The sequence below is a fragment of the Tiliqua scincoides genome, chromosome 2, assembly GCF_035046505.1.
Source record: "Tiliqua scincoides isolate rTilSci1 chromosome 2, rTilSci1.hap2, whole genome shotgun sequence".
Taxonomy (NCBI): domain Eukaryota; kingdom Metazoa; phylum Chordata; class Lepidosauria; order Squamata; family Scincidae; genus Tiliqua; species Tiliqua scincoides.
The window spans coordinates 138,459,306-138,472,732 of record NC_089822.1 but is presented as its reverse complement, the minus strand read 5'-3'; the positions used below and the strand labels follow the sequence as shown (position 1 = coordinate 138,472,732).

At 46.1% G+C, this 13,427-nt stretch overlaps 1 protein-coding gene across 1 annotated transcript in view; it reads left to right on the top strand.

Moving 5' to 3' along the window:
* MMD (monocyte to macrophage differentiation associated) overlaps positions 1 to 13,427 on the top strand; it is a 43,630-nt gene that overhangs the window by 20,658 nt on the left and 9,545 nt on the right. The window contains exon 3 of the mRNA XM_066617939.1: positions 8,878 to 9,038. Within this exon, the coding sequence (XP_066474036.1) occupies positions 8,878 to 9,038 (161 nt within the window). The remainder of the gene's footprint in view (positions 1 to 8,877; positions 9,039 to 13,427) is intronic.

Sequence of the window (13,427 nt, the reverse complement as noted above, 5' to 3'; positions counted from 1 at the left end):
CTCTTAAAGTTGCTTCCATGCAGTTGGCAAAGGGGGAGAGGAGTGACAAGCACACACTTTACTTGGCCAGGAGCAGAAAAAGGGTACTGTTTTTAAAGTACGCAATTTATTAATCTTCTTGTTTGACTGAAGAGGAAAGGCTGTATTTTTAAAGTGATGAATCTTGCTATTTGAAGGGAATACTTATCAGCCATTGATGGTGATTGCCAGCCCAATCCTATCCACACTTTCCTGGGAGTAAGCCCCATTGACTCTAATGGAACTTACTTCTGAGTAGACATGCATAGGCTTGAGTTGTGCATCTCCTAGTATAGGAGACAAATCAGCTTCCTAACCAAACCCTTATCAGCTCTGATATATTTTCATGGCCTATTTTTGTTTTCCCCACCAGCTGCTGGAAAAATTTAATTTCATTAAATTAATAAAAGGTTCAATTCTATCTAAGGAGAATGGGAGAAATGACTAGTTGGATTGGGGTCCACAGGGGTGTGTGTGCGTGTGTGTGTGTGTAATGTTGGTCAGACTGGATGTTCACAAAGTTCATTTGATAAAACAATTCTATTAGTATGCTTACAAAGTTAAAAAAAATGAGTCTTCATGGACCAGACAAAATCTACCTACTCCAGCATCCTGTCTCCAACAGTGTTCAGCAGTGATAATTTATAAAGCATGTATATTGCTGTGTATTAATAATATATTTTTAAGATCTGCATAATTAATATGATTAATATAATTAATGTTAATATATATTTAATATTTAATATTATAAAGTTATAATATTATATTTAATATATTATAGTTAATATTTCTGGCTACTTCCTGTTTAATGATGTCACTTCCAGCCCTCAGGAACATGATGGGGAGTTATGGCCAACAGCTATGGAGGTTAATGGAGCCACTGGCCAGAAAAGTTTGAGTACCACTGTAATAGCCTAATACAGGGCTGCTCAAACCCTGGCCCGCGGGCCATTTGTGGCCCACAGGGACCCCCAGTCCGGCTCCCCAGGGAGACCCCTGTCTCCAATGGGCACTCTGCCTGCTGGAGACCTGCCGGAGCCCTAGCTGGCCCAATGCAATTGCTCTTTGCAGCGGCAGCATCGAGTGCAACGCGGACTCTGCAGAGCTTTCCTGCTCTTGCAAGAGTTCTGCAAGAGCCTCACCCATCCAAATAGGAGGAGTTGGGGAGGCCTCAGCTGAGGCCAAGCATCAGATAGGGGTGAGAAGGCACGGAACGGTATGCTGATGCCGTGAGTATGCTTTGTGTCAGGGTTGGGCGGGCTCTGATGGGGAGAAGGTGCAGGACTTTTGAATGGCAAGTTCTTGCTGGGTTGCTTGGCTGATGCTGGAGAAAGTGGGGGGCACGGGGCTTTTGAATGAGAAGGGTCTGCAGAAGTGTGAGGATGCTGGAGTGAGAGGGGAGAAGATGTGGGGCTTTAGAATGGGAAGGAACGTGTGCCAACTTAGGAGTTGTGGCGGAGAAATAGAGATGGAGATAGAGATGTAGAGTTGTTTTCATGTGCTGCTTGAGTTTACTAGCGTGGGGGGTGGTGGGTTTGCTGAGAAAGAAATGGCTCTGAGATTTTTTCCCTCCCCTTCCTGCACTTTATTGATGTTTTGGTGGCTCAAGACAACAGCTCCACCAATCACATTAATAGTTCATAGTTCCCATGTGTTTTCTTTGCATGCTGGTATTCTAGTTCTCATGGTTATTATTAATAAGCCCGGCAAGATTCATTCATATAAGCTCTGTCTCTAATATATTCATTTATGTAAATTTATTCAAATTTGAAATGCATATTTTCCCCGGCCCCCTGCACAGTGTCAGATGGATGATGTGGCCCTCCTGCCAAAATGTTTGAGCACCCTGGCCTAATACATATGAGTTTTCTCTTCAAATTTAAAGTCCTAGAGCAGGGGTGCCCAAACCCCAGCGCTGGGGCCACTTGCGGCCCTTGAGAACTTCCAATCAGGCCCCCAGGGAACCCCCAGTCTCCAATGAGCCTCTGGCCCTCCAGAGACTTGCTGGAGCCAGCACTGGCCTGATGCAACTGTTCTCAGCCTGACGGTCAACTGTTTGACCTGTTGCGTGAGCTGTGGGACGAGGGCTCCCTCCACTGCTTGCTTTTTCACATCTGTGATGCAGCAGTGGCAGCAAAAGAAAAGCTTCCTTATTTTATTTTGCTTCCTTGGAAATAAATGCAGTTGCCCCCTGTCCCATCAAATCTATGCTCTAGAGCAGGGGCGCCCAAACCCTGGCCCAGGGGCCACTTGTGGCCCTCAGGAACTCCCAATCAGGCCCATAGGGAGCCCCCAGTCTCCAATGAGTCTCTGGCCTTCTGGAGATTTGCTGGAGCCCGTGCTGGCCCAATGCAACTGCTCTCAGTGTAAGGGTGACTGTTTGCCTTCTCATGTGAGCTGTGGGACGAGGGCTCCCTCCACTGCTTGCTGTTTCATGTTTCTGATACAGCAGCAGCAAAGGAAAGACCAGCCTTGCTTTGTGCAAGGCCTTTTATAGGCCTTGAGCTATTGCAAGACCTACATTCATTTATAAGTTCCATCTCTAATATATTCATTTATGTAACTTTATTCAAATTTTAGATGTAAATTAATTCTTTCTTTCCCAAGCCCCTGACAGTGTCAGAGAAATGATGTGCCCCTCCTGCCAAAAAGTTTTGACACCCCTATCCTAGAGTATTAAGGGATAAACTGAGGCCTGTGCCTGTCTAATGAATTGATAGTTCACTATGAGATGGGTGGTTTGCAGCATCTGCAGCATTTGGGTTTTGGAGCTAATAAGGCATCTGAAATATGTGCTGATTGGCTTATGCTGTATATTTATATACTGCTCTTACAGTACTCTACCTTGGATATCTGCCACACACCACACTATATTGCAGCTCTTCATTAGCTTTCCAGTGTTTAATAAAATGTTATGTAGATGATATCAAAAAGCCAACCAGCAGCCCAATCCTGAGCTGCCCAGAGTGCAGGGCTGCTGTTGCATCCAGCATACCTCAGGCAACCACCACTGCCTCCTTAGGAGAAGGGGACATTTGTCCCCTTCCCCCGAGTAAAGGAAGTAGCCCCGCAATGGCGCTATTCGATTCTACAGCAGCTCTGGAGCTGCTGCAGAATCAGAGAGCTCCATGTTGGACTGTGCAGTCCGACATGGGGCTCAGGATCTGGTGGAGTCCCACTGGTCCCGCCCGCTCCCTCCCTGCTCCCACGCCTCCTCCCTGCCTTCCCCATCTCAGAGCGCCTCCTCCCTGCCTCCCCCAAACCCCCACTCACCTCTCCACCACTCAGTGATCTGGGCAACCACTTGGCAGTGGAACACGGGACCACCACTGGTGCTGGACCGTTGTGAGCTTGTGCTGGGCTATGTCTGGAGGTGGGCCTGTGGTAAGGCTTGCACTGTGAGCCTGCGGTAAGCTGGCACGCACAGGCTCAGGACTGAGCCCCAGCCATCAGGCTGCACAACCATAAAGCAATTGCATTTTAAGCAGGTGTGGCAGCTACAGAAGTACTCTGGAAACTTATTTTGCAATTTAGACCAATGTTGCCCACTTGGTTCAACTGCTACAAGTTATTACTTTCTAAGCTCCATCTGAATTGAAGACTTGTTGGGCCTCTTAAATCCTGGAGCATTCTCAAGGTGGATTTGAACACTACAAGGATGATTAAAAGAAGAAGCACAAGTGGGTCATGCTGCTTTTTATCTGTGTTTATGTTGCAATGTATGTTTTAAAGTATGAAGAAGTCACCTGAGTCACCCCTAGATAAAGCACTGAGTGAAACTGCAGTTATCCTAAAGCAGGGCTTTTCAAACTGGGGCATCGCAACACCCCAGCCTGTGGGCCCTGGCCACTTTCACCTTAAGGGGTGGGAGCAGCCTGGAGGCAGGGAGGAGGCAGTAGCGCAATCCCCAGGGGCTTGGCTGCATGCACCTGAACCTCCTGCAGCCTCCCGGGGGTGCGAGGAGCCCTGCATGACCTTCTGCAGGGCTCCCTGCTGCTTTGAAAGTGAAAGCGGAGTGATTGCGCCCTGCCTCTGCTAAAGCGGAAGTGGAGCACAATCGCTCCACTTTCACTTCAGAAGCTGCAGGGAGCCCTTCAGAAGGTCATGCAGGGCTCCCCACACCCCCAGGAGGGCTGCAGGAGGCTCAAGTACGTGCAGCCAAGCCCCTGCAGCCCCCCTGAGCAGTGCGATCCTGGGGATCGCCCCCGCTGCCTCCCCCCCCCCCCGCAAGAACTTAGAACGGCTCAAACTCTCCAAGAGAGTTTGAAAACCGCTGCCCTAAAGGTCAGACTCAACCTGAACACCAGGAGTTCTAAGGAATAGTGATTCTAAGGATAATGTTGCTTGCTCAATGGGCAGCCCAGCTGGGCCAAGTGGCTGTGCTGTATCCAGCACAGATTAGGATCAGGCTGTTGGTCTCCTCATGGTAAGGGAATATTTTTCCCCTTATCCCAAGTAATGCTCCAGCCTGCCTAATGGGGCTGCTCAGATTTGTGCAAAGCTAAATTGCTGGTTCAAATCCAAGCAATTCCACCTATGGCGTTTAGGCCCAGGATGGGAATTAGGATAAGGTGGAGGATATGACCCTCCCCCTCCCTTGAAACACCCTCACCTCCATTCTGCCCTTCTGCCCGCTCTTCCCACCCCTGTACCACTGTATTTTCCTTACCTCTGCCAGTGGCCACTTCTGTGGATTCAGGGCCGGTGGGCCAGCTGCTGGCTCTTGGGTAGTTGCAAACGTGCTTTATGGCATATCTGTAACACTCTAGACCAGGGGTGTCCAAACATTTTGGCAGGAAGGCCACATTATCTCTCTGACAATGAGTCGGGGGGGGGGGGAACAGAATTAACATTTGACGTTTGAATAAATTTACATAAATGAATAAATTAAAGACGAAACTTATATGAGTGAATGAATTTTACTTAGCTTATTTATAATACCCTTGAGAACTATAATACAGGCACTGTCCTCCCCCCAGAACATAAAGCACAGATTGAGATATAACATTATCAGAGGCAATGGAAAACAGGATGCTTCGGAACTTGATTTCAGTAGAGATGGCAAACCTAGCCCATAGATCTGATGGCCACACTCTCCTATCCCCAGAACATAAGGTAGATTGAGACATAACTGTATCAGAGACAAGGGAGAACATGGGAAAAAGCATGTATATCTGAGGGATGAAGTGGTGAAAGAAAGAAAGAAGCCATGCTGCTCCAATCCCCCCAACCCCCACACACCAGAGAGAGCAGAATTTTAAAAAGTAAAGGAGATACATCTGGGATGAAATGAGCATCACCAAGGACAGAAGGGGAGGCGCCAGGCACTTCCAAGTTTTAGAAACAGAACCAAGCCAGGAATGGGGAGGGGTTGGAAATAGCAATCGGAAAAGGCAGTGATGCACATGGGGGGAAAGCAGAAACAGCACCTGGGTGAAGGAGGTTACAGGCAGCAAAGAAACCAACAAAGCAGACTGAGACCAAGCCAAATGGGGGTGGGGGTAGAAAAAAAACACCCAGGAAAAAGAACCAAATGCACAGAGACATGAATTGATGCACTTGGTGAAGGCACATGCAGCCTTGTGTTCCTGACTATCCCAGGTTTGCTTCACCCCCCCCCAAAAGAGACCAAGCAAAGGAACCAAGTGCCAGCAGCTACTGCAGCCTCCCCCCCCAATTCGGAGCTCACCCAGTCAGTCTCTCCTCCTTCTAATTCAAAGCCAGAGCACAATTAGAACCCTGCTCAGCTTCCTCACCCCACCCCACACCCGCCTTCTCTCACAGACACACACATGTGCCCTCCAAGTGCTTTCATTCATTTGCTTCCCTTCCCCAAAGTTGCCCAGCGTTCCAGCAGCCACCGATCCTCTTCTCCAGCAGGTCCCTCCTCCTTCCAACTCAACTTCCCCACCCCTCCAAGTGCCTTCATTTACTTGCCCAGCATACGTTTCTCCCAATTCACAAACAAAGCAAACTGAAGCAGCACATTCAGTGACCTACACTTTCTCACCCCCATCCAAGTGTGGCCTCAGCTGTGGCATCCCTGAACTCCTGCCTGCCTGCCAGATGGGCAGGGCTTCTTCAGAACTCTCAGCAAGAGCACAAGAGTTCTGCAGAGCCAGCTACTCCCTTACTGCCACTGCGACAAGCAGTCGCGTTGGGTCAGCAAGGGCTCCAACAGGTCTCCAGCGGGCCAGATGCCCTGGGGGGCTGGATTGGGGATCCCTGAGGGCCACAAATGGCCCGTAGGCCAGGGTTTGGGCACCCCTGCTCTAGACCAGTGTAGCTGCTCCTGCACCAGCAGAGACCCACAATAGGACTATGCTGTGGTTCTTTCCAAGAACAAGACTTTGGAAATGTATTCTCTGTCCCATGGGTGCTGCAAGAGCTAGTTTATAGACAAAGTTGTCAACTGATCTTTAAAGTAGTTGCTACTGTCACTGTAGTTGGAAATATAGTACTCAAAGCGATGTAAGGTTTGTTATTTTGAGAAATGCATATCGGGCTGGATTGCAGATATATCTGAAAGTTATTTTTGTGTTCCTGAGTTGGCAGGGGGACGGCAGGCTCTGAAATCTTCCAAATCATTTTAGCGCCCCTCCTCACCACAGTTTATGTATGGACTTCACCTTTGACTAAGAGATGGGCTTGGTGCTTCTGTCCTATTGTAATGCTGTTGTACCTCTGTACAGGTATAACCTAATTATCCATGAATTTTTCACCTGCAGTTTTATCTTTATGTTGATGAGAAATTGAAGGAAAAATGTCTCTTTTAAAAATAGCCTTGCTCACCATTGTAATGTGGGAGAGCAGGCAGACAATTTTGGTCTTTCTCTAGACACTTAGAAAGGCTTCACTCTGAGGCAAGTGACCCCTCCCTTCCCCCAAAGCATGCAAAAATGCAAAGCAGAAGTAATTATCACCACCGCTTTGTTTACTAGTAAAATGTTTACTAGAAAAACCTAGTAGCTAATGAGGTTTTTAACTCCCTGCTACTAATGCCATCACAACTGGCCCACCTCACCCCAGCAGTGTCTGTTCTAGTGGCTGTCTGCTGGTATTCTTTTGCATCTTTTTAGATTGTGAGCCCTTTTGGGACAGGGAGCCATTTAGTTATTTGATTTTTCTCTGTAAACTGCTTTGTGAACTTTTAGTTGAAAAGCGGTATATAAATACTGTTAATCATAATAATAATCACTACCACAGTTTGAGTTTCATCTAGGAGACAATTATGAACTACCAGTATAAATGAAATCCACCACAGTGGGGCTAGTGAGGGTCGCCTTCACACATAGGCATTTTATTGAGAACAGAGGGCACAAAAGTAGTTTCTTCAGTTTATTCCACAAATGAGACAGAATGCAGTCTCTGGAATCAGGAGTGCTATTTTCATGCTCTGTTAGTGTGCCCCTGCATATAAACTAATACAGAGCTCCAGCAGCTTAGGCAGATCATGACCATACCTCAAATTGCCTGTATAAATAGAATCAAGGTCAAAGAAAATACTATAGGTTGTATCTCAGCATCCGAAAGGGTTCTTTACCCAGAACCCCTGTGGATGCCAAAAATTATGTTAAATGAAATCCATTTTTAAAAATGTCCCTTTGCTCAGCAGTTTAAAAATAGCCTTGCTTAACATTGCAATGCAGGAGAGCAGCAGCAGACAATTTCTCTCTCTCCAGACACTTAGAAAGGCTTCACCCTGAGGCAAGTGACCCCTCCCTTCCCCCTGAAGCATGCAAAAATGCAAAGCAGAAGTAATCATCGCTTTGCATTCTCTTTGCATTCTTTCCAGCACTCCCAGGTGAAGGGAGGTGTTGCTTGCCTCAGGGTGAAGCCTTTCTAAGTGGCTGGAGAGAGAGAGAAAGGTAAGGGGGGAAAGCTTCTGGATTCCCACAGCACCACAATTGCTACAGCACCAACAGGACACCCCCACCCCAGGCCCTGCCCTGCAATTACTTACCTTTGGTCCCAAAGTCCAACTTTAGGAACCAAGTTTAGTCCAACTTTTAGGAACCACTGTTGTAGATAATATTGAGATGGCTGCTGTTTAACCTTGAATGTAGACTGAAGGGATGTGCTCTTTTAAAAGCTGCTCCATAAAACAAGACATGGTGGTTTGTTTGGGTTTCAGTGTGTCTGAAGTATTTGCATTCGTCCTTCTCTAAGCAGTTTCTGCAGTTTTTGCTTGCATGATGAATTTGAGGAAGTGTTGCTTTCAGCATATTTTAATCCAAAAGGCAACATATCATCTGACAGTTTGGCACTGTGTTGTATTTGAGGGGCCGCACTTTGTGACCTTCAGTAAAGCAAATTCTTAAAAGTGTGACTGTTCAAGGCACTGAAGTGTTAAATTGCACATTGGTTTAAACTTAAATGGCAACTGTTGGGCAGGGAATTGGGATTGAGAATCAGAAGCTTACCTTCTGAGGCTAATTGCTTGTGTTGAGGGAGGCATTTTTGCCAAGAATGCGTATGAAGGGGAAAGGTTGAATAACTCTTCTCTGCCCTCTGGCCTAATCCTGATTTATCATCTTTCTTCCCAACAACCCCTCCTAGCAGCCAGTGTTTTGAAAAACACCCAAGTTAAAACTTGTAGTTTGGTCCTGTGTAACATGTAGTGTAGCTCCTACCTTATTTTTCATGATGAACATAGAAGTAAGACAACATTGTATAATATAATGGCCATGATAGACAACTTCCTTGTGAAGTTTAAAAATTTCAAATTTTTTCATTCGGTCCTTTTGAAGTCACGGAAAGAGAGGAAGAAACTGTTCTGGGCATGTGGGCTGCAATGATAGAAGGCAAGAAATATAAAATGAGCGAATAGGAATTATCTCATTTCTTTTGCTTTTCTAGTTTCTCATTGTTCCAGCTATTGTTGGTAGCGCCTTGCTTCATCGGCTCTCTGACGATCGATGGGAAAAGATAACAGCATGGATGTATGGAATTGGCCTGTGTGCCCTCTTCATTGTCTCTACAGTGTTTCACATAATTTCCTGGAAAAAGAGTCACCTAAGGTATGTGCCAAGCACTCATTTCTTGTTTTCTTGTGTTATGTGCTCTATGCCCTATCTGCTCTATGCTATTTCAAAGCAGGTTGTGTTTTTCCCCTTACCTGAAGAATAAATGAAGAATAATTCTTGATTGTACTTGCACTGGTGGTAATATTAGTGCTGTAGGATTCCCCCTTTTGATACTAAGTCCATAGGGTTTTCTTGGCAAGAATACTGGAGTAGGTTGCCATTCCTTCTCCATTAGATCACATTTAGTCAGAGCTCTCCACTATGATGTGTCCATCTTGGGTGTCTCTACAAGGCATAGCTCATGAGAGTCCCCTGGACTGCAAGGAGATCAAATCAGTCAATCCTACAGGAAATCAACCCTAACTGTTCATTGGAAGGACAGATGAATCTGAAGCTTAAATACTTTAGTCATCTCATAAGAAGGGAGAACTCTTTAGAAAAGACCCTGATGCTGGGAAAAATTGAAGGCAAAAGGAGAAAGGGACGGCAGAGGATGAAATGGTTAGATAGTGTCATGGAGGAAATGAACGTGAATTTGGGCACATTCCGGAAGTTAGTGGCAAACAGGAGAGCCTGGTGTGCTGTGGTCCATGGGGTCATGAAGAATCAGACACGACTTAACGACTGAACAACAAGGATTCCCGACTTATCAAAACAGACCAAAACAGATATATCATTAGCCCAAAAAGATATCTATTAAAAGATCATTAGCTGGACCAGATATATCACTTTGCTTCTACGTATCTACAGTACAATGACATAACTTCTTAAAATAATTGCTTAAGGCATGGATAGTCAATATTCAGCACAAATAGCACAGCAGAATTTCCATGGACCGAAATTGAGTCAGGTCTGCATTCGTTTTACATTGTGCTTTTGCTTGCTCCCTCTAGATTGGTACCAGTACAAGAATAATAATAAAATGGAAGGTGATTTCCTGTAGCAAGTGCTAGAGGTAGCACCAACTTGTACTTTTTAGATTTGTGATGCAAAGCAGTCTATCTCCTGCTTTGATGTTTTGGGGTTGTATGTGCTGCATACATGGAAGGCAATTCTTATAAGGGAACTATCCCACCCCTTATTCCTACAGTACCCCCTATTGTCCTCAAAAATCTATTCCTGAGAGTTGAATGACCCCCTAAAGCATGATAGGATGTGCCATGAGGAGCTGCCAAAGGCAGGAATTGGCAGAAATCTCTCCCCCAAGTTGTGCAAATGAAGGTTCCTTCAATTCCTTGAATACAACCTTCTCTTTCAAGCATTGCCACTGGGCGTTGATACAGTAGCTTTAACAACTCTGAATTAATCATTTTGTGGATATGGAACATAAGTTGGGGCAAAAGATTAGCAGGTTTTTAAAAAAAATGGTGGCATATTACAAGATTCTTGTTATCCTGAGCTCACCTTTAAGTATGAAATAGGACCTAAGCAATGATGTTACAATAAACTATAGACTGAACTTGTTGGAAGAAAGCATTGTAAGCTGGAAATTTAGGACATTTTAAATACCTTGAGTGCCTTCTAGTTGTTGGCATAATCAATTGTGCAAGTGACAGGCAGCCCAACTTAACAAAATCCCCCCCTGCTGATGTAACCATGCTACTGGAGTATGTACTGCAGGGGGGCAGTCACAGAGGTCTTCTCCAGATAAAGGATCATTTATTCACTTACCTGGGGATGAGCTGGGTTACCTTCCTGGTCAGGTCCACGGTAAGAGAGAGGGAACGGGAAAATGGGCTGAGGATATCAATGTAAGTCCCAGCTGCTGATATCTGCCTCATTTCACCCATCCATTCTGCTCCCCTCCCAAATCCTCCCCTTCCCTGTTCTGTTCCTCCCATGATTCCCCCAATGGCTCTGGTGGAGAGGCTGCTGTGCCACCACCTCTTGTGGCAACACTTGCAAAATGGCTACTACATCATCAGTAACCATGTTATGACAGTGGAACACTGTTCCGCTGTTGTAAACACCTCTGTGCACTTTCCCAGTCCTAGACAGAATTGGACCCTAAAAGTCTATTAGATAAGGTAGTTACTTTTTATTTATTAAGCTTTATTATGACCAGTGTAGACGGCATCAGTTTGCTATTGGGATTACATGACTAGAGATTAGTGAGACATGTCTGTCTTGCCTGGCAGTTAACTGCAGTTGCCAGGACAACCAAGAATTTAATTCTCACTATCAGAATTTGGAAACCTGGAGAAGCTATGTTATTGTTGCTGTTCACCAGCATTTCCATTTTAGCACTTTGGTAAGATTGTTTGCTCATCTTCTGGTATGGAGTCAAGTTGCTAATCCTGTCCCATCCTGTTGCCTTCCTATTGGTTGACTGAGCTAGAGCAGGCAGTGGCATTTTAAAACCTTGTTTTTAATCTTTTAGCTCCTGCTTCAGTGCCAACATTTCCAGTCCCTTCGCTCCTAGCTGATATCTTTCCCACTATAGAAAGGAAAAAACCCAGCAAAGACCAGAATGGGGCTACTTTACTGACTGGGCAGTTTGCATAGAAATTGGGATTAGATTCTGCTGAAAGAGAGGTTGTCCTCTCAAGACTGATGAAAGGGTGGGGGGGGGGGGAATTAACGAAGAGAAAGCTGGTTTGCAGAAAATCATGTAGTGACCATCATGTCATCTATAGGGAAATATTGTATTCTCTAGCAGTCCTTTAAACCCCCATGTTGAAAATGGGGTTTTCTGCACTGTTCTTTTTCACAGATGAAACCTTGAATAATAATAATAATAAATAATAATACAGGTATTTTCTATACCGCCTTTCTTGGTCCTCAGATTTCTCCTCGGACTTTATTCAAGGTGGTTTACATAGGCAGGCTGTTCTAAATCCCCTTAGGGATTTTTACAATTGAAAGGTTCTATCTTTCAAGAACCACAGCATTTCAGATGGATCTTTCTGATCTGGTATCACATTCTGGCCTCCAGTTTCCTCCCACGCTCAGAGCAGATGGAATAGCTCGGCTCAGCTTGTCAGCTGCTTCAAGGTTGCACGGTGCCGGTGGCCTCGAACTGGTGACCTTCGGATGTTATCTTCAGGCAAATGGAGGCTCAACCCTCTAGACCTGACCTCCTCTTGAATGGGATTGGTGCACAGAGTAAAGAGCTTGCCAAAGGCCAGAGAGATGGAGTGGATGGTATATGTGGGTTGGGTGTTGATGGGGGAACCAGAACTGGATTTTGGGGAGGAGGGGTTTGTTCTAATTAGGTATACAGTGGTTCTCAAACTGGCGGGTGGCGACCCACCAGTTCGTGTAATGCTTCCCCTGTCCCTTTAAGGGGAGGGATCCTGGGGATCATGTCGCTAAGGGGGGCAAGCAAGGCCTCTGAGAGGAATTTTATCAGGGGGATACAAAGTTCCTTTTGGGCCCCTTTGCAAAGGGGGAGGGTGAAAGAGAGTGGAGGAGTTGTGGTGATGGGAGAGCAGAATGGGGGCAGAGAAAGGCAAATCAGGATGGGAGGAGGTTGGAGACAGCAGAATAAGTCTTTGGAGCCAGGGTCTACCCACCCATGTGGCATAGGCAGCTAGATACAGTAATATGGAAAACAAAACACACTCCTAAGTCTCTCTAAAATCTTTTAAATATAGAAAATAATGCAAAAAATTAGCATCATTATATTTAGGCTCACGCTAGAATGGAAAGTGTCCTGTGCATACCAAAAGTTGCTTCTCCTGCAGCTGTAGTCTTACAGCTGTGTCCCTATACACTCCTATACACTCCTTCATGGTAAGCAGATCCACAAGCCAAGGAGTGATTGTAGCAGTCCAGTTTCTTCCCAGATTTGACACTGTGTTAAGGAGTATCATGTATGCATTCCTTGGCCCAGCATATATGGCTTGCCAATAGCTGCAGTAGCTGCAGCGCCACACTCGTGGTAGTTTCCCCAGCATCCCACACAAGCAACAAGTCTAAGTAGATAGGAAAATGTAAGATCCCAGGAAATTTCTGGGCCCCCTCCTTTGGCTCCTGGGCCCCCTTTTTGACCCTAGGCCCAGGTACAAATCACCCCCTTTACCCCCTCTCCTAGGCCCTGGGGGCAAGGGGTTGCTTCGGACTTACTGTAGGGCTGCAGCAGGCTGCAGGACGTGCGGAGAGCCCTGCGCAGCCCTCTGCAGTGCTCCCCAACTCTTGGAATCTTCAGTAAAAGTGGGTGCAAAGCACTTCTGTTTTGCAGGAAGTGCTTTACACCCACTTTTACTGAAGATTCCAAGAGTCGGGGAGTGCTGCGGAGGGCTGCGCGGGGCTCTCCCCACCTACTGCAGCCTGCTGCAGCCCTACATCAATCACAGTAAGTCCAAAGCACCCCCCTCGCCCCCCCCTTACTGACATGATCCTGGGGATCATGTTGCTGCCCTAGCCCCTCCCCTGCAAGAA